Consider the following 18,645-nt stretch of genomic DNA (forward strand, 5'->3'; position numbering starts at 1 on the left):
AAGACAGAGGGGGGGAGGGGGAGGGAGGGAAAAGACGGGGGGCAGAAAGGGGGGGGAGGGAAAAGACAGAAAGGGGGGGGGGAGGGAGGGAAAAGACAGAAAGGGGGGAGGGGGGAGGGAAAAGACAGAAAGGGGGGAGGGGGGAGGGAAAAGACAGAAAGGGGGGAGGGGGGAGGGAAAAGACAGAAAGGGGGGAGGGGGGAGGGAAAAGACAGAAAGGGGGGAGGGGGGAGGGAAAAGACAGAAAGGGGGGAGGGGGGAGGGAAAAGACAGAAAGGGGGGAGGGGGGAGGGAAAAGACAGAAAGGGGGGAGGGGGGAGGGAAAAGACAGAAAGGGGGAGGGGGGAGGGAAAAGACAGAAAGGGGGGAGGGGGGAGGGAAAAGACAGAAAGGGGGGAGGGGGGAGGGAAAAGACAGAAAGGGGGGAGGGAAAAGACAGAAAGGGGGGAGGGGGGAGGGAAAAGACAGAAAGGGGGGGGGAGGGAAAAGACAGAAAGGGGGGGGAGGGAAAAGACAGAAAGGGGGGGGGGGAAAGACAGAAAGGGGGGGGGAGAGGGAAAAGACAGAAAGGGGGGGGGGAGAGGGAAAAGACAGAAAGGGGGGGGGGGAGAGGGAAAAGACAGAAAGGGGGGGGGGGAGAGGGAAAAGACAGAAAGGGGGGGGGGAGAGGGAAAAGACAGAAAGGGGGGGGAGGGAGGGAAAAGACAGAAAGGGGGGGGGAGGGAGGGAAAAGACAGAAAGGGGAGGGAAAAGACAGAAAGGGGGGGGAAGACAGAAAGGGGGGGGGAGAGGGAAAAGACAGAAAGGGGGGGGGAGGGAGGGAAAAGACAGAAAGGGGGGGGGAGGGAGGGAAAAGACAGAAAGGGGGGGGAAGACAGAAAGGGGGGGGAGAGGGAAAAGACAGAAAGGGGGGGGAGGGAGGGAAAAGACAGAAAGGGGGGGGAAGACAGAAAGGGGGGGGGGAGAGGGAAAAGACAGAAAGGGGGGGGGGGAGAGGGAAAAGACGGAAGGGGGGGGGGAGGGAAAGGACAGAAAGGGGGGGGAGGGAGGGAAGGGACAGAAAGGGGGGTGGAGGGGAGGGAAAAGACAGAAAGGGGGGGGGAGGGGAGGGAAAAGACAGAAAGGGGGGGGGGAGGGAGGGAAAAGACAGAAAGGGGGGGGGGGAGGGAGGGAAAAGACAGAAAGGGGGGGGGGGAGGGAGGGAAAAGACAGAAAGGGGGGGGGGGAGGGAGGGAAAAGACAGAAAGGGGGGGGGGGAGGGAGGGAAAAGACAGAAAGGGGGGGGGAGGGAGGGAAAAGACAGAAAGGGGGGGGGGGAGGGAAAAGACAAAAAGGGGGGGGGAGGGAGGGAAAAGACAGAAAGGGGGGGGGGGAGGGAGGGAAAAGACAGAAAGGGGGGGGAGGGAGGGAAAAGACAGAAAGGGGGGGGAGGGAGGGAAAAGACAGAAAGGGGGGGGAGGGAGGGAAAAGACAGAAAGGGGGGGGGGAGGGAGGGAAAAGACAGAAAGGGGGGGGAGGGAAAAGACAGAAAGGGGGGGGAGGGAAAAAGACAGAAAGGGGGGGGAGGGAAAAGACAGAAGGGGGGGGAGGGAAAAGACAGAAGGGGGGGGAGGGAAAAGACAGAAGGGGGGGGAGGGAAAAGACAGAAGGGGGGGGAGGGAGGGAAAAGACAGAAAGGGGGGGGAGGGAGGGAAAAGACAGAAAGGGGGGGGAGGGAAGACAGAAAGGGGGGGGGGAGGGAGGGAAAAGACAGAAAGGGGGGGGAGGGAAAAGACAGAAAGGGGGGGGGAGGGAGGGAAAAGACAGAAAGGGGGGGGGAGGGAGGGAAAAGACAGAAAGGGGGGGGAGGGAGGGAAAAGACAGAAAGGGGGGGGGAAAGACAGAAAGGGGGGGAGGGAAAAGACTGAAAGGGGGGGGAGAGAAAAGACAGAAAAGGGGGGGGGGGAAGACAGAAAGGGGGGGGGGGAAGACAGAAAGGGGGGGGAAGACAGAAAGGGGGGGGAGGCAGGGAAAAGACAGAAAAGGGGGGGGGGAGGGAGGGAAAAGACAGAAAGGGGGGGGGGGGAGGGAGGGAAAAGACAGAAAGGGGGGGGGGAGGGAGGGAAAAGACAGAAAGGGGGGGGGGGAGGGAGGGAAAAGACAGAAAGGGGGGGGGGAGGGAGGGAAAAGACAGAAAGGGGGGGGGGGAGGGAGGGAAAAGACAGAAAGGGGGGGGGAGGGAGAAAAAAGACAGAAAGGGGGGGGGAGGGAGGGAAAAGACAGAAAGGGGGGGGGGAGGGAGGGAAAAGACAAAAAGGGGGGGGGAGGGAGGGAAAAGACAGAAAGGGGGGGGGGAGGGAGGGAAAAGACAGAAAGGGGGGGGGGAGGGAGGGAAAAGACAGAAAGGGGGGGGGAGGGAGGGAAAAGACAGAAAGGGGGGGGGGGAAAAGACAGAAAGGGGGGGGGAGGGAAAAGACAGAAAGGGGGGGGGAGGGAGGGAGGGAAAAGACAGAAAGGGGGGGGGGGAGGGAGGGAAAAGACAGAAAGGGGGGGGGGAGGGAGGGAAAAGACAGAAAGGGGGGGGGGGGAGGGAGGGAAAAGACAGAAAGGGGGGGGGAGGGAGGGAAAAGACAGAAAAGGGGGGGAGGGATAAGACAGAAAAGGGGGGGAGGGATAAGACAGAAAAGGGGGGGAGGGATAAGACAGAAAAGGGGGGGAGGGATAAGACAGAAAAGGGGGGGAGGGATAAGACAGAAAAGGGGGGGAGGGATAAGACAGAAAAGGGGGGGAGGGATAAGACAGAAAAGGGGGGGGGGAAGGAGGGAAAAGACAGAAAGGGGGGGAGGGAGGAGACAGAAAGGGGGGGAGGGAGGAGACAGAAAGGGGGGGGAGGAGACAGAAAGGGGTGGGAGGGAGGAGGAGACAGAAAGGGGTGGGAGGGAGGAGGAGACAGAAAGGGGGGGGAGGGAGGAGGAGACAGAAAAAGGGGGGAAGGGAGGAGGAGACAGAAAGGGGGGGGAGGGAGGAGGAGACAGAAAGGGGGGGGAGGGAGGAGGAGACAGAAAGGGGGGGGAGGGAGGAGGAGACAGAAAGGGGGGGGAGGGAGGAGGAGACAGAAAGGGGTGGGAGGGAGGAGGAGACAGAAAGGGGTGGGAGGGAGGAGGAGACAGAAAGGGGTGGGAGGGAGGAGGAGACAGAAAGGGGGGGGAGGGAGGAGGAGACAGAAAAAGGGGGGGGAGGGAGGAGGAGACAGAAAAAGGGGGGGGAGGGAGGAGGAGACAGAAAAAGGGGGGAAGGGAGGAGGAGACAGAAAAAGGGGGGAAGGGAGGAGGAGACAGAAAGGGGGGGGAGGGAGGAGGAGACAGAAAGGGGGGGGAGGGAGGAGGAGACAGAAAGGGGGGGGAGGGAGGAGGAGACAGAAAGGGGGGGAGGGAGGAGGAGACAGAAAGGGGGGGGAGGGAGGAGGAGACAGAAAGGGGGGGGAGGGAGGAGGAGACAGAAAGGGGGGGGAGGGAGGAGGAGACAGAAAGGGGGGGGAGGGAGGAGGAGACAGAAAGGGGGGGGAGGGAGGAGGAGACAGAAAGGGGGGGGAGGGAGGAGGAGACAGAAAGGGGGGGGGAGGGAGGAGGAGACAGAAAGGGGGGGGAGGGAGGAGGAGACAGAAAGGGGGGGGGAGGGAGGAGGAGACAGAAAGGGGGGGGAGGGAGGAGGAGACAGAAAGGGGGGGAGGGAGGAGGAGACAGAAAGGGGGGGGGAGGGAGAAGGAGACAGAAAGGGGGGGGGAGGGAGAAGGAGACAGAAAGGGGGGGGAGGGAGAAGGAGACAGAAAGGGGGGGGAGGGAGAAGGAGACAGAAAGGGGGAGGAGGGAGGAGACAGAAAGGGGGGGGGAGGGAGAAGGAGACAGAAAGGGGGGGGAGGGAGGAGACAGAAAGGGGGGGGGAGGGAGGAGACAGAAAGGGGGGGGGAGGGAGGAGACAGAAAGGGGGGAGGGAGGAGACAGAAAGGGGGGGGGGAGGGAGGAGACAGAAAGGGGGGGGGGAGGGAGGAGACAGAAAGGGGGGGGGGAGGGAGGAGACAGAAAGGGGGGGGGAGGGAGGAGACAGAAAGGGGGGGGGAGGGAGGAGACAGAAAAGGGGGGGGGAGGGAGGAGACAGAAAAGGGGGGGGGAGGGAGGAGACAGAAAGGGGGGGGAGGGAGGAGACAGAAAGGGGGGGGGGAGGAGACAGAAAGGGGGGGGGGAGGAGACAGAAAGGGGGGGAGGGAGGAGACAGAAAGGGGGGAGGGAGGAGACAGAAAGGGGGGGAGGGAGGAGACAGAAAGGGGGGGAGGGAGGAGACAGAAAGGGGGGGAGGGAGGAGACAGAAAGGGGGGGGGAGGGAGGAGACAGAAAGGGGGGGAGGGAGGAGACAGAAAGGGGGGGAGGGAGGAGACAGAAAGGGGGGGAGGGAGGAGGAGACAGAAAGGGGGGGAGGGAGGAGGAGACAGAAAGGGGGGGGAGGGAGGAGGAAACAGAAAGGGGGGGGAGGGAGGAGACAGAAAGGGGGGGAGGGAGGAGACAGAAAGGGGGGGAGGGAGGAGACAGAAAGGGGGGGAGGGAGGAGACAGAAAGGGGGGGGGGGAGACAGAAAGGGGGGGGGGGAGACAGAAAGGGGGGGGGAGGGAAAAGACAGAAAGGGGGGGGAGGGAGGGAAAAGACAGAAAGGGGGGGAGGGAGGGAAAAGACAGAAAGGGGGGGGGAGGGAAAAGACAGAAAGGGGGGGGAGGGAGGGAAAAGACAGAAAGGGGGGGGAGGGAGGGAAAAGACAGAAAGGGGGGGGAGGGAAAAGACAGAAAGGGGGGGGAGGGAAAAGACAGAAAGGGGGGGAGGGAAAAGACAGAAAGGGGGGGGGAGGGAGGGAAAAGACAGAAAGGGGGGGGGGGAGGGAGGGAAAAGACAGAAAGGGGGGGGGGGGAGGGAGGGAAAAGACAGAAAGGGGGGGGGGAGGGAGGGAAAAGACAGAAAGGGGGGGGGGGAGGGAAAAGACAGAAAGGGGGGGGAGGGAGGGAAAAGACAGAAAGGGGGGGGAGGGAGGGAAAAGACAGAAAGGGGGGGGAGGGAAAAGACAGAAAGGGGGGGGAGGGAAAAGACAGAAAGGGGGGGGGGGAGGGAAAAGACAGAAAGGGGGGGGAGGGAGGGAAAAGACAGAAAGGGGGGGAGGGAGGGAAAAGACAGAAAGGGTGGGGAGGGAGGGAAAAGACAGAAAGGGGGGGGAGGGAGGGAAAAGACAGAAAGGGGGGGGAGGGAGGGAAAAGACAGAAAGGGGGGGGAGGGAGGGAAAAGACAGAAAGGGGGGGGAGGGAGGGAAAAGACAGAAAGGGGGGGGAGGGAGGGAAAAGACAGAAAGGGGGGGGGAGGGAAAAGACAGAAAGGGGGGGGGAGGGAAAAGACAGAAGGGGGGGGAGGGAAAAGACAGAAAGGGGGGGGGGGGAGGGAGGGAAAAGACAGAAAGGGGGGGAGGGAAAAGACAGAAGGGGGGGGGAGGGAGGGAAAAGACAAAGGGGTGGGGAGGGAAAAGACAGAAAGGGGGGGGGGAGGGAGGGAAAAGACAGAAAGGGGGGGGAGGGAGGGAAAAGACAGAAAGGGGGGGGAGGGAGGGAAAAGACAGAAAGGGGGGGGGAGGGAAAAGACAGAAGGGGGGGGAGGGAAAAGACAGAAAGGGGGGGGGGGAGGGAGGGAAAAGACAGAAAGGGGGGGAGGGAAAAGACAGAAGGGGGGGGGAGGGAGGGAAAAGACAAAGGGGGGGGGAGGGAAAAGACAGAAAGGGGGGGGGGAGGGAGGGAAAAGACAGAAAGGGGGGGGAGGGAGGGAAAAGACAGAAAGGGGGGGGAGGGAGGGAAAAGACAGAAAGGGGGGGGGGGAGGGAAAAGACAGAAAGGGGGGGGAGGGAGGGAAAAGACAGAAAGGGGGGGAGGGAGGGAAAAGACAGAAAGGGGGGGGGAGGGAGTGAAAAGACAGAAAGGGGGGGGAGGGAGTGAAAAGACAGAAAGGGGGGGGGGGGGAGGGAGGGAAAAGACAGAAAGGGGGGGGAGGGAGGGAAAAAACAGAAAGGGGGGGGGAGGGAAAAGACAGAAAGGGGGGGGGGGAGGGAAAAGACAGAAAGGGGGGGGGAGGGAAAAGACAGAAAGGGGGGGGGGAGGAAAAGACAGAAAGGGGGGGGAGACAGAAAGGGGGGGAGGGAAAAGACAGAAAAGGGGGGGGAAGACAGAAAAAGGGGGGGGGGAAGACAGAAAGGGGGGGGAAGACAGAAAAGGGGGGGAAAAGACAGAAAAGGGGGGGGAGGGAGGGAAAAGACAGAAAGGGGGGGGGGAGGGAAAAGACAGAAAGGGGGGGGGAGGGAGGGAAAAGACAGAAAGGGGGGGGAGGGAGGGAAAAGACAGAAAGGGGGGGGAGGGAGGGAAAAGACAGAAAGGGGGGGGGAGGGAGGGAAAAGACAGAAAGGGGGGGGGAGGGAGGGAAAAGACAGAAAGGGGGGGGGAGGGAGGGAAAAGACAGAAAGGGGGGGGGAGGGAGGGAAAAGACAGAAAGGGGGGGGGAGGGAGGGAAAAGACAGAAAGGGGGGGGGAGGGAGGGAAAAGACAGAAAGGGGGGGGGAGGGAGGGAAAAGACAGAAAGGGGGGGGGAGGGAGGGAAAAGACAGAAAGGGGGGGGGGAGGGAGGGAAAAGACAGAAAGGGGGGGGGAGGGAGGGAAAAGACAGAAAGGGGGGGGGAGGGAGGGAAAAGACAGAAAGGGGGGGGGAGGGAGGGAAAAGACAGAAAGGGGGGGGGAGGGAGGGAAAAGACAGAAAGAGGGGGGGGAGGGAGGGAAAAGACAGAAAGGGGGGGGAGGGAGGGAAAAGACAGAAAGGGGGGGGGGAGGGAGGGAAAAGACAGAAAGGGGGGGAGGGAGGGAAAAGACAGAAAGGGGGGGAGGGAGGGAAAAGACAGAAAGGGGGGGAGGGAGGGAAAAGACAGAAAGGGGGGGAGAGGGAGGGAAAAGACAGAAAGGGGGGGGGGAGGGAGGGAAAAGACAGAAAGGGGGGGGGAGGGAGGGAAAAGACAGAAAGGGGGGGGGAGGGAGGGAAAAGACAGAAAGGGGGGGGGAGGGAGGGAAAAGACAGAAAGGGGGGGGGAGGGAGGGAAAAGACAGAAAGGGGGGGGGAGGGAGGGAAAAGACAGAAAGGGGGGGGGAGGGAGGGAAAAGACAGAAAGGGGGGGGGGAGGGAGGGAAAAGACAGAAAGGGGGGGGGGGAGGGAGGGAAAAGACAGAAAGGGGGGGGGAGGGAGGGAAAAGACAGAAAGGGGGGGGGAGGGAGGGAAAAGACAGAAAGGGGGGGGGGAGGGAGGGAAAAGACAGAAAGGGGGGGGGGAGGGAGGGAAAAGACAGAAAGGGGGGGGGAGGGAGGGAAAAGACAGAAAGGGGGGGGGAGGGAGGGAAAAGACAGAAAGGGGGGGGGAGGGAGGGAAAAGACAGAAAGGGGGGGGAGGGAGGGAAAAGACAGAAAGGGGGGGGGGAGGGAGGGAAAAGACAGAAAGGGGGGGGAGGGAGGGAAAAGACAGAAAGGGGGGGGAGGGAGGGAAAAGACAGAAAGGGGGGGGAGGGAGGGAAAAGACAGAAAGGGGGGGGAGGGAGGGAAAAAACAGAAAGGGGGGGGAGGGAAAAAACAGAAAGGGGGGGGGGAGGGAAAAAACAGAAAGGGGGGGGAGGGAAAAAACAGAAAGGGGGGGGAGGGAAAAGACAGAAAGGGGGGGGGGGAGTAGACAGAAACGGGGGGGGGGGAGTAGACAGAAACGGGGGGGGGGAGAGTAGACAGAAACGGGGGGGGGAGTAGACAGAAACGGGGGTGAGGGAGGGGACAGAAAGGGGGGGGAGGGGACAGAAAGGGGGGGGAGTGGACAGAAAGGGGGGGAGTGGACAGAAAGGGGGGGAGTAGACAGAAAGGGGGGGAGTAGACAGAAAGGGGGGGAGTAGACAGAAAGGGGGGGAGTAGACAGAAAAGGGGGGGGGAGTAGACAGAAAAGGGGGGGGAGTAGACAGAAAGGGGGGGGGGAGTAGACAGAAAGGGGGGGGGGAGTAGACAGAAAGGGGGGGGAGGGAGGAGACAGAAAGGGGGGGGAGGGAGGAGACAGAAAGGGGGGGGAGGGAGGAGACAGAAAGGGGGGGAGGGAGGAGACAGAAAGGGGGGGGAGGGAGGAGACAGAAAGGGGGGGGAGGGAGGAGACAAAAGGGGGGGAGGGAGGAGACAGAAAGGGGGGGAGGGAGGAGACAGAAAGGGGGGGAGGGAGGAGACAGAAAGGGGGGGAGGGAGGAGACAGAAAGGGGGGGGAGGGAGGAGGAGACAGAAAGGGGGGGGAGGGAGGAGGAGACAGAAAGGGGGGGGAGGGAGGAGGAGACAGAAAGGGGGGGGAGGGAGGAGGAGACAGAAAGGGGGGGAGGGAGGAGGAGACAGAAAGGGGGGGGAGGGAGGAGACAGAAAGGGGGGGGGAGGGAGGAGACAGAAAGGGGGGGAGGGAGGAGACAGAAAGGGGGGGAGGGAGGAGACAGAAAGGGGGGGAGGGAGGAGACAGAAAGGGGGGGAGGGAGGAGACAGAAAGGGGGGGGGGAGGAGACAGAAAGGGGGGGGAGGAGACAGAAAGGGGGGGAGGAGACAGAAAGGGGGGGAGGAGACAGAAAGGGGGGGGAGGGGACAGAAAGGGGGGGGAGTAGACAGAAACGGGGGGGGGAGTAGACAGAAACGGGGGGGGGGGGGAGTAGACAGAAACGGGGGGGGGAGTAGACAGAAACGGGGGTGAGGGAGGGGACAGAAAGGGGGGGGAGTAGACAGAAAGGGGGGGGAGTAGACAGAAAAGGGGGGGGAGTAGACAGAAAAGGGGGGGGAGTAGACAGAAAGGGGGGGGGAGGGAGGAGACAGAAAGGGGGGGGGGAGGGAGGAGACAGAAAGGGGGGGAGGGAGGAGACAGAAAGGGGGAGGGAGGAGACAGAAAGGGGGGGGGAGGAGACAGAAAGGGGGGGAGGGAGGAGACAAAGACACAGCAAAAATGCATAGGCGTTTTTACCGCACTGAACGTTTAACAGCTTACCCACCGCCCTATAGCAGAAATATTGCTACAGAGCAGCAGGGGTGCGCAAAATCACGTATATATCAGGTGTGTGGAAATTTTTGAAAAAACTACTTGTCCAGGGACTAAATTGGTGTCCCAATCTACTTGTCCTGATAAAAAAAACATAAATTTTAACCAAAACCGTATTTAAATCTGCTGTAAGTAATGTCTGGGGCTTTTAAAAACTAAAGGGGCTTTATGGCGACTTAAACGTTTAATATTTTTAACATAACGTATAGTATACGGAGGAGGTCTGGTGCTAGAATTATTGCTCTCACTCTGGCATGTGCAGCGATATGTAACATGTGTATCGCAATCCACGTTTTCATGTGTAGGGGCCCGTGCTTTTACGTCTCTGCGTGCGTATATGTGGGGGTGGTGGGCCTTGAAAAATTTGGGGGGGTAACATCCCATAAAAGACCCTGCATGACTCACCTGTACTACACTGAATGTAATGCGGTGCACATCGCACCGCATTACATTCTTTCCCTGCCTCAATGACCGGGAATCTGTCGAACGGGGACCTGGAAGTAGCGTCACATCACTTCCGGATCAGGATAAGAAGAGGAGGGGAGGGGACCAAATGCGTCTGCTCTCCTCCCTCCCCAATACCACATCCCGCGACACCCACCAAACCAGTCTCGGGCCTGCAAATGGGCAAACGGAGCACGGGACATATAGCAGGGGAAAGGCTGACACTGTGGGCTGTGTGGAAGCTATTGGGCAACAGCACTGCTGCCCCATTGCTTCCACCTGACAGGTGAGCCCTGCTGCTTGCCCGCAGCAGGGCCAAAGGCAGAAGAAAAAAAAACTACCTGCCAAGCGCCCGGAACTACATGTCCTGGGCATCGGGTGATAGGAACTGAACATCCCTGTACATGTGATTTTGTATGTCCAGGTGTGGGGGGGGGGGCAACTCCATTCGAGGTCGTCAGTCACCAGGTCCCGGACGGTAATTACCCGCCAGCGCCCAGTAATTACTGAGGATCTCCGATAGGGAGGAAGTCCTCCTCTCTGTTGGCTCGGGCACACTGCTCTGAATGGCTTTGATCGTCCCTCATGTTAACCCCTTCCTGCCCCATGCCATTAGTACATGGTCAGTGTTTTTTTTTTCTTTTTAATACTGATCACTGTATTGGTGTCACTGGGGATGTCAGTGACACCAAGTCAGTTACCACCAGTGTCAGAATACCTGCCACAGTACTGCAGTCCCACGATCTGCAAGTCGCTGAACACCACCATTACTAGTAAAAACCAAAACATTAAAAAAAAAACCGAATTCCAATATCTATACTGCCATTTGTAAACGCTATAACTTTCACGTAAACAATTAATTTACATTTATTGGAATTTTTTTAGCAAAGACATGTAGCAGAATACATTTTGGCCTAAATTTATAACGAAATTTGATTATTTACATCTTTTTACTGGACAGGTTTAATAGCAAAAAGTCAACAATATTGTTTTTTTTCTCAAAATTGTCGGTTTTTTTTTTTTTTATAGCGCAAAAAATTTAAAAAACACACAGGCAATCAAATACCACCAAAAGAAAGCTCAATCGTGGGAAAAAAAGGACATACATTTAATTTGGGTGCAGTGTTGCATGACCACGCAATAATCAGTTAAAGTAATGCAGCGACGTATCGCAAAAAATGGCCTGGACAGGAAGGGGGGTAAATCCTCAGGAAGGCAAGTGGTTAAAGGACACGTGACTTGAAAACTGCACCAAAAATGCTTCTCAGAGGCATTTTTTTTAAATGCAAAACTGCTTCAAAAACTTCTCAGTGTAAAGGTAGCCTAACTTCGGCCCGGCCTGCGCCCCCTTAGCGCCTAACTTCCGCCCGCCCTGCGCCCCCTTAGCGCCTAAATTCCACCCGCCCTGCGCCCCCTTAGCGCCTAAATTCCGCCCGCCCTGCGCCCCCTTAGCGCCTAACTTCCGCCCCGCCTGCGCCCCCTTAGCGCCTAACTTCCGCCCCGCCTGCGCCCCCTTAGCGTCTAACTTCCGCCCCGCCTGTGCCCCCTTATCGCCTAACTTCCGCCCCGCCTGCGCCCCCTTAGCGCCTAACTTTCGCCCCGCCTGCGCCCCCTTAGCCCCTAACTTTCGCCCCGCCTGCGCCCCCTTAGCGCCTAGCTTCCGCCCCGCCTGCGCCCCCTTAGAGCCTAACTTCCGCCCCGCCTGCGCCCCCTTATCGCCTAACTTCCGCCCCGCCTGCGCCCCCTTGGCGCCTAACTTCCGCCCCGCCTGCGCCTAACTTCCGCCCCACCTGCGCCCCCTTGATGCCTAACTTCTGCCCAGCCTGCGCCCCCTTGGCACCTAACTTCTGCCCCGCCTACGCCCTCTTAGCGCCTAACTCCCGCCCGGCCTGCGCCCCATGAATCCAGCCTTGCTGTGATGTATACACTGTGCTGTAGGGTCTATACTGTGGAAGGCTGAGCTGTATCCAGCAGAGAAGGAAGACTGGGGATGACAGCCCTGGAACATCCAGACACCAGTCAGCCCCACCCCTCTATACAAGCCCCTCACCTCATGAAGCTGGAGTCTGTGGTGATCGTGTCCCCCGGGACCACCAGGTGAAAGGCGTTCTCTGCTATCACCTCATCAGTCACCCGTTTTCTGGCCACCGGCAACCTGATATCCACCGCCATTATCACTCACGCTTCTAAGACATGGACGCCGCCATCTTGGCCTGGACGGACGTCCGTTCGCAGCCATATTGGAGGAGGCGAAAAGTTCTGTACGGCGGCCATGTTTAGTGAGGGCAAAAAAGTAGAGCAGTGTATGGTGGTGGACATATTGGTTGCTGGAGGCGTGTTCTGGTCTTTGAGCGCCATCTACTGGATAGACGAGATTATTACAACCAACTTCAAGGAGAATTGCTGACCAGACCTGAGGTGCTTACAGTACACAACCTAAACTTGTTGGATGGAGTGGAGCAGGGTTAGAGCCCCTGTCAGTTTATTTCTGCTATCCTTGAATCCCATAGGGCAGTAAAAACACACATTTAAACCACATTTTACTGCCCCACTCACCATCCTAAGCTGTAAATGAAAAAGTCTGGCAGACAGAAATAAATGAAATACTGGGGTTCTGGTCTTTCACTGCACTCCTGTTTAACCCCTCGCCTACAGGGCACTTATACCCCCTTCCTGCCCAGGCCAATTTCCAGCTTTCAGCGCTGTTGCACTTTGAATGACAATTGCGCGGTCATGCAACACTGTACCCATATGACATTTTATCAATTTTTTGTGACAGATAGAGCTTTATTTTGGTGGTATTTAATCACCTAGGGGTTTATTTCTTCTTAAACAAACCAAAAACCAATGAAAATGTTGAAAAAAAATGTTTTTTTCTTAGATTTTCTTATAAAATTTTGTAAATAAGTGATTTTTCTCCTTCACTGATGTGCACTAAAGAGGCTGCACTGATGGGCACAGATAGGCCGCACTGATGGACACTGATTAGGAGGCACTGGTAGGTGGCACTGATGGGCATTCACAGGCATCACTGATGGGAACTGAAAGGCAGCACTCATATATGGCACTGATAGGCGGCACTGACTGGCACTGTTAGGCGGTACTGATAGGCAGCACTGACGGGCACTGATAGGTGACACTGAAAAGCAGCTCAGATAGGCACTGATATGTGGCATTGATGTGCACTGGTAGACACTGATATGTGGCATTAATGTGGCACTGATATGTGGCATTAATGTGCACTGGTAGACACTGATATGTGGCAATAATGTGCACTGGTAGGCACTGATATGTGGCATTGGTGTGCACTGGTAGACACTGATATGTGGCATTGGTGTGGCACTGATGGGCACTGATATGTGGCATTGGTGTGCACTGGTAGACACTGATATGTGGCATTGATGTGCACTGGTAGGCACTGATATGTGGCATTGATGTGGCACTGATGGGCACTGATATGTGGCATTGGTGTGCACTGGTAGACACTGATATGTGGCATTGATGTGGCACTGATGGGCACTGATATGTGGCATTGGTGTGCACTGGTAGACACTGATATGTGGCATTGGTGTGCACTGGTAGACACTGATATGTGGCATTGATGTGGCACTGATGGGCACTGATATGTGGCATTAATGTGCACTGGTAGACACTGATATGTGGCATTGATGTGCACTGGTAGGCACTGATATGTGGCACTGGTGTGCACTGGTAGACACTGATATGTGGCATTGGTGTGCACTGGTAGACACTGATATGTGGCATTGATGTGGCACTGATGGGCACTGATATGTGGCATTGGTGTGCACTGGTAGACACTGATATGTGGCACTGATGGGCACTGATATGCACTGGTAGACACTGATATGTGGCACTGATGTGGCACTGATGGGCAATGATATGTGGCATTGGTGTGCACTGGTAGACACTGATATGTGGCATTGACGTGGCACTGATGGGCACTGAAATGTGGCACTGATGGGCACTGGCAGGTGGCATGGATGAGCACAAAGCTGGCATTGATGGACTCTGACAGGTGGCACTGCTGGGGCTACACTGATCATCAGTGTACATGTCCCCTCCTAGGAATGCCGATTACCGGCTCTCCTCTTGAGCTGTCAGTGTGACAGCCCGTGAAGAGAGAAATGCTGATAACCGGCATTTCCCTATTTCCATGCGATCAGCTGTGATTGGACACAGCTGCTCACATGACCGAGCCGACATCTTTGGCTCTCTCCGTTGATCGTTGATTCGCTGTGTCTGAGGGACAATCGCCGTGCTGCACGCTCCCGGAGCCGCACACGCACAGTTAGAGTGGGAGGACGTCATATGACATCCTCCCAGAACAAGAGAACCGCCTTGTGCCCGTCATTGGACTATATGGTGGGCGGGAGGGGGTTAAAAAAAAGAATAATTTCCATTTCTCTCTGTGTGCCTGTTAGAGATTTCCCCTCACTTCCTGTCCTGCTGACTACTTTATACCAGACAGGAAATGAGGGGGAATCAGCACATAAGAATGAGAGCAGGACCCCTGCCAGATTTGTATTTCTGTCTGTTACTGTTGGAGATTTTCCCTCACTTCCTGTCTGGTAATAAGTTGTCAGCAGGACAGGAAGTGAGGGGAAATCTCCAACAGTAACACAGAAATAGGTATGCTGTTTTGTTTGTAAAGCAGAGAAAGACCAGAACCCGTCAGATTCCTGTTCCTGTGTTACTGTTAGAACTAAAATGTGCAGAACAAAAACATTTCTTTCCTTTCGGATCGATTTGTTAAATTACTAATTTCGTATTGTTACATTTGTAACGACATTTGATTTGTTTCATTTCGTTTTTGACAGGATTCAGATTTTTTCAATGGATTTGAACTATTCGAATCAAATTTGAATCCAAAATATCGAATCGATCCAAATTCATTGTGAAGACTAGCTCATTCTATTCTATTCAAAATATGAATTTCAGAAGATAATATTCTATTGTATTCTATTTTTTCTTATCTGTTATTTTCTAGTATATTCTATTCTTTTCAAAATTCGAATTTCGGAAGACAGCTATATTCTTTTTTTTCTATTCTATCATTTTTTATTCTATTCTTTGATTCTCTTCCTTTATTTTCTATTTTATTCTGTTTTGCTCAATTCTTTTTATTTTGTTCTGTTTTATTCTTTCGATTCTTTTCAAATTTTGGAAGATGGCTATATTCTTTTTACTTTATTCTGTTCTATTCTTTTCTAATCTATTATCATTTTTCTCTTCTAATCTATTCTTTTCAATTCTAATCCTTTATTTTCTATTCTATTTTATTCTATTATTTAATTTTCTATTCTATTCTGTTTTATTCTAGGCTATTCTTTTCGAAATTCAAATTTCAGAAGATAGCTGTATTATTCTATTCTTTTTTTTTCTATTCTATTCTTTGATTCTATTTTTTCTATTCTACTATTTTTTATGCTATTCTATTCTTTGATTCTATTTCTTTATTTTTTATTTTATTCTGTTTTGCTCAATTCTTTTCTACTCTGTTCTGTTTTATTTTTCTATTTTATTCGTTTCAAATTGCGGAAGACGGCTATATTCTTTTTACTTTATTCTATTCTGTTTTTTCTCTTCTATTCTTTTCAATTCTATTCCTTTATTTTCTATTCTATTTTATTCTATTCTTTTATTTTCTATTCTATTCTGTTTTATTCTAGTCAATTCTTTTCTAAATTCAAATTTCAGAAGATGGCTGTATTCTTTTTATTCTATTCTATATTTTTCTATTCTATTATTTTTTAATCTATTCTTTTCAATTCCATTTCTTTATTTTCTATTTTATTCTGTTTTGTTCAGTTCTTTTCTATTCTGTTCGGTTTTATTCTTTCTATTTTGTTAAAATTTCGGAAGACAGCTATATAGTTTTTACTTTATTCTATTCTTTTCTAATCTATTCTATCTTCTATTTTAGTCTACTTTTTTTCTATTCAATTCCTTTCTAGTCTAACCTATTCTGTTCCTTTATTTTCTATTCTTTTCTTTTCTATTCTACTCTTTTTGAAGTTCAAATTTCGGAAGACAGCTATATTCTATTTTATTCTATTCAATTTGAAAGTCAAATTTCAAAATTCATTCATTCTATTCTATTCTTTTTTCTATTCTAGTCATTTCTTTTCTATTCCATTCTTTTCTTTTCTATTTTCTATTCTATTCCTTTGTTATTCTATCCTTTTATTTTCTATTCTATTTTATTCTATTCTTTTCTAAATTTGCATTTCAAAAGATGGCTATATTAAACTAATACCCACAATCTTTGAAGGAAATCAGCAATATGTTTACACTTCAAATTTGTTTTTTAATTCAATTACGTTTTCAAATTCAATTGGGATAATTCATTATTTCAGACGAAATTTAATTTCATTATTTCAGATTTTTTTTTTAAATATCTGTTATTCTTGTAATTCAGAAATTTGAATACATCCGAATCTCCGAATAATGAAAATGTCTGAATTTCGATTCGGAACTAAACGAACCTCACATGTCTAGTTACCGTTAGAGAGTTCCCCTCACTCACACCTGTCTGGAAAAAAGTTGTCATCAAGACAGGAAGTGAGGGAAAATCTAATGGAGCTCAAGAGAACAGTAAAAAAAAACTAACTGGAGTTCAAATCTTTCCCCACTCCATCCAATGGAAGAAATATTACAGACATTTGTTTTAGGCCATGTACACAGGAGCTAGAAGGTGGTTTGGAAAACCTGCAATCTGTGCGTGTGTTTGTCTACACCAGATCACATTGAATAAATGTACCATGCAGGAGCGGACTGACCATTTGGAAACTCGGGCACTGCCCGAGGGCCCGGGGTCAGTAAGGGGCCCCATGAGATGCCCCTGGTACCTTTTTCATAGGCTTTTTTGAGTTTGGGCAAGGACACAGGGGCCCCACGATCCCCTATTGCTCGGGGGCCCCATGAGTTGTCAGTCCGCCCCTGGTACCATGCACTACTTTTGGTGCGATGCAGTGCGATTGGAGCACATTCAGAATGACCGGGCTCAAATCGCACCACGCTGAACCACATGTGAATTGAACAGGAACACAAAACGCTTTCCTGTGCGATTCCTAGTGTGAACCAATCCTTTGGGCTGATTCACCCCAGCAGCTGTGATGAACGCAATGTATGCCAGGAGGACACATTGCCGAACCACCGATCCTGTCGCATTACGCTGGTTTCATTTCATTTCCATTTCTAATGTTGGGATGTGGTGGTTTTTGTTGCGACCCAATGCGCTGAAAAAAAGTACTGCACATGATATGTTTTTTCAGCATGCACCACAGCAAACTGCGTTATTATTATTATACAGGATTTATATAGCGCCAACACTTTGCTTAGCACATTACAATATAAAGGGAGACAATACAGCAACAATACAGTTCAATACAAGAGGGATGTGAGGGCCCTTCTCCTTGGAGCTTACAATCTAAGAGGGAGGGGCTAGTGGTACAAAAGGTAGTAACTGTGGGGGATGGACTGGTTGGAAGAGTAGAAGATTCCGTTATTAGCTTAGGGCAGGATAGGCTTCCCTGAAGAGAGAGGTTTTCAGAGATCGCCTAAAAGTGAGCAGAGTAGGCGATAGTCTGATAAATTGGGGTAGAGAGTTCCAGAGGATGGGGGAGGCTCTGGAGAAGTCCTGGAGACAAGCAATGGGAGGAGGAGACAAGGGAGCTAGAGAGCAGGAGGTCATGTGAGGAGCGGAGAGTACAGTTTGGGTGATATTTGGAGACAAGACCGGTGATGTAATTTGGGGCAGAGTTATAAATGGCTTTATACGTTATTGTTAGTGTTTTGAATTTTATCCGTTGGGCAATGGGCAGCCAGTGGAGGGATTGGCAGAGAGGGGTGGCAGATACAGAACGGTTAGTAAGGTGGATGAGTCTGGCAGCAGCATTCATGATAGACTGAAGAGGGGATAGCCTGCGATGAGGTAGGCCACTGAGGAGGGAGTTACAATAGTCAAGGCGAGATATAACCAGGGATGGAATAAGTTGCTTAGTGGTTTCCGAGGTTAGGAACGGGTGTATCTTGGAGATGTTGTGGAGGTGAAGTCTACAAGATTTGGACAGTGATTGGATTTGGGGGTGAAAGGACAGATGGGAGTCAAGGATGTCATTACATTGGGATTGCATTGGGCAACGTGTCCCAGAGCATCCCAATACAGTGCCTTGAAACAGTATTTGTACCCCTTGAGATTTCCCACATTTTGTCGTGTTACAACAAAAAAATGTAAATGTATTTTATTGGGATTTTATGTGATAGACCAACACAAAGTGGCACATAATTGTGAAGTGGAAGGAAAATGATAAATGGTTTTCAAATTTTTTTACAAATAAATATGTGAAAAGTGTGGCATGTATTTGTACCCAGCCCCCTTTACTCTGATACCCCTAACTGAAATCTAGTGGAACCAATTGCCTTCCGAAGTCATCTAATTAGTAAATAAGATGATAACAAGATTCAGAGCGGAGAGGACATGGTGAAAACAACAGCTACTTCTTCATACCAGATAAAGTTAATCACATTCCACGTCCATGTTCGACTCTGGGTGAGTGACCTATATTGGAAGGAAGTTACCAGTGAGGGTCAGTGGAATCAGAGTGGCCTGGAGAGTCGTTACCTGTAGGATCCAGGGCAGGGGCGGACTGACAACTCATGGGGTCCCCGGGCAATAGGGGATTATGGGGCCCCTGTGTCCTTACCCAAACTCAAAAAAGCCTATGAAAAAGGTACCAAGGGCATCTCATGGGGCCCCCGACTAACCCCAGGCCCTCGGGCAGTGCCCGAGTGTCCAAATGGTCAGTCCGCCCCTGATCCAGGGTGATCCAAAAGGCATGTTGACCCGTTTGGGTCGCAGCAAGGAGGTGAGGGGCATGCCTGCCATCTAAGGATATATGCTCACCATCTGCACCAGCACCAAAGCACATGTTTTGAGGATAAAGGCACATCTTTGCATTTATTGCAATTTTTGCAATTCTTCACATTATTTTGGACACTTTTATTATTGTTTATGTGCGTTTATGAAGTTTATGTCAATATATTGCATTT

The 18,645-nt window shown here is 52.7% G+C and overlaps 1 protein-coding gene across 1 annotated transcript in view; it reads right to left on the reverse strand.

Annotated features, from left to right (window-relative positions):
* Nucleotides 1-11,795, reverse strand: part of EXOSC2 (exosome component 2) — a 53,033-nt gene extending 41,238 nt beyond the window's left edge. Inside the window, exon 1 of the mRNA XM_089669034.1 lies at nucleotides 11,624-11,795. Within this exon, the coding sequence (XP_089525160.1) occupies nucleotides 11,624-11,745 (122 nt within the window). The 5' untranslated portion in view covers nucleotides 11,746-11,795. The remainder of the gene's footprint in view (nucleotides 1-11,623) is intronic.
* Nucleotides 11,796-18,645: the final 6,850 nt, after the last annotated feature.

Source organism: Staurois parvus, unplaced genomic scaffold (assembly GCF_062004578.1).
Source record: "Staurois parvus isolate SC_StPar_1 unplaced genomic scaffold, SC_StPar_1.0 ptg000068l, whole genome shotgun sequence".
Taxonomy (NCBI): domain Eukaryota; kingdom Metazoa; phylum Chordata; class Amphibia; order Anura; family Ranidae; genus Staurois; species Staurois parvus.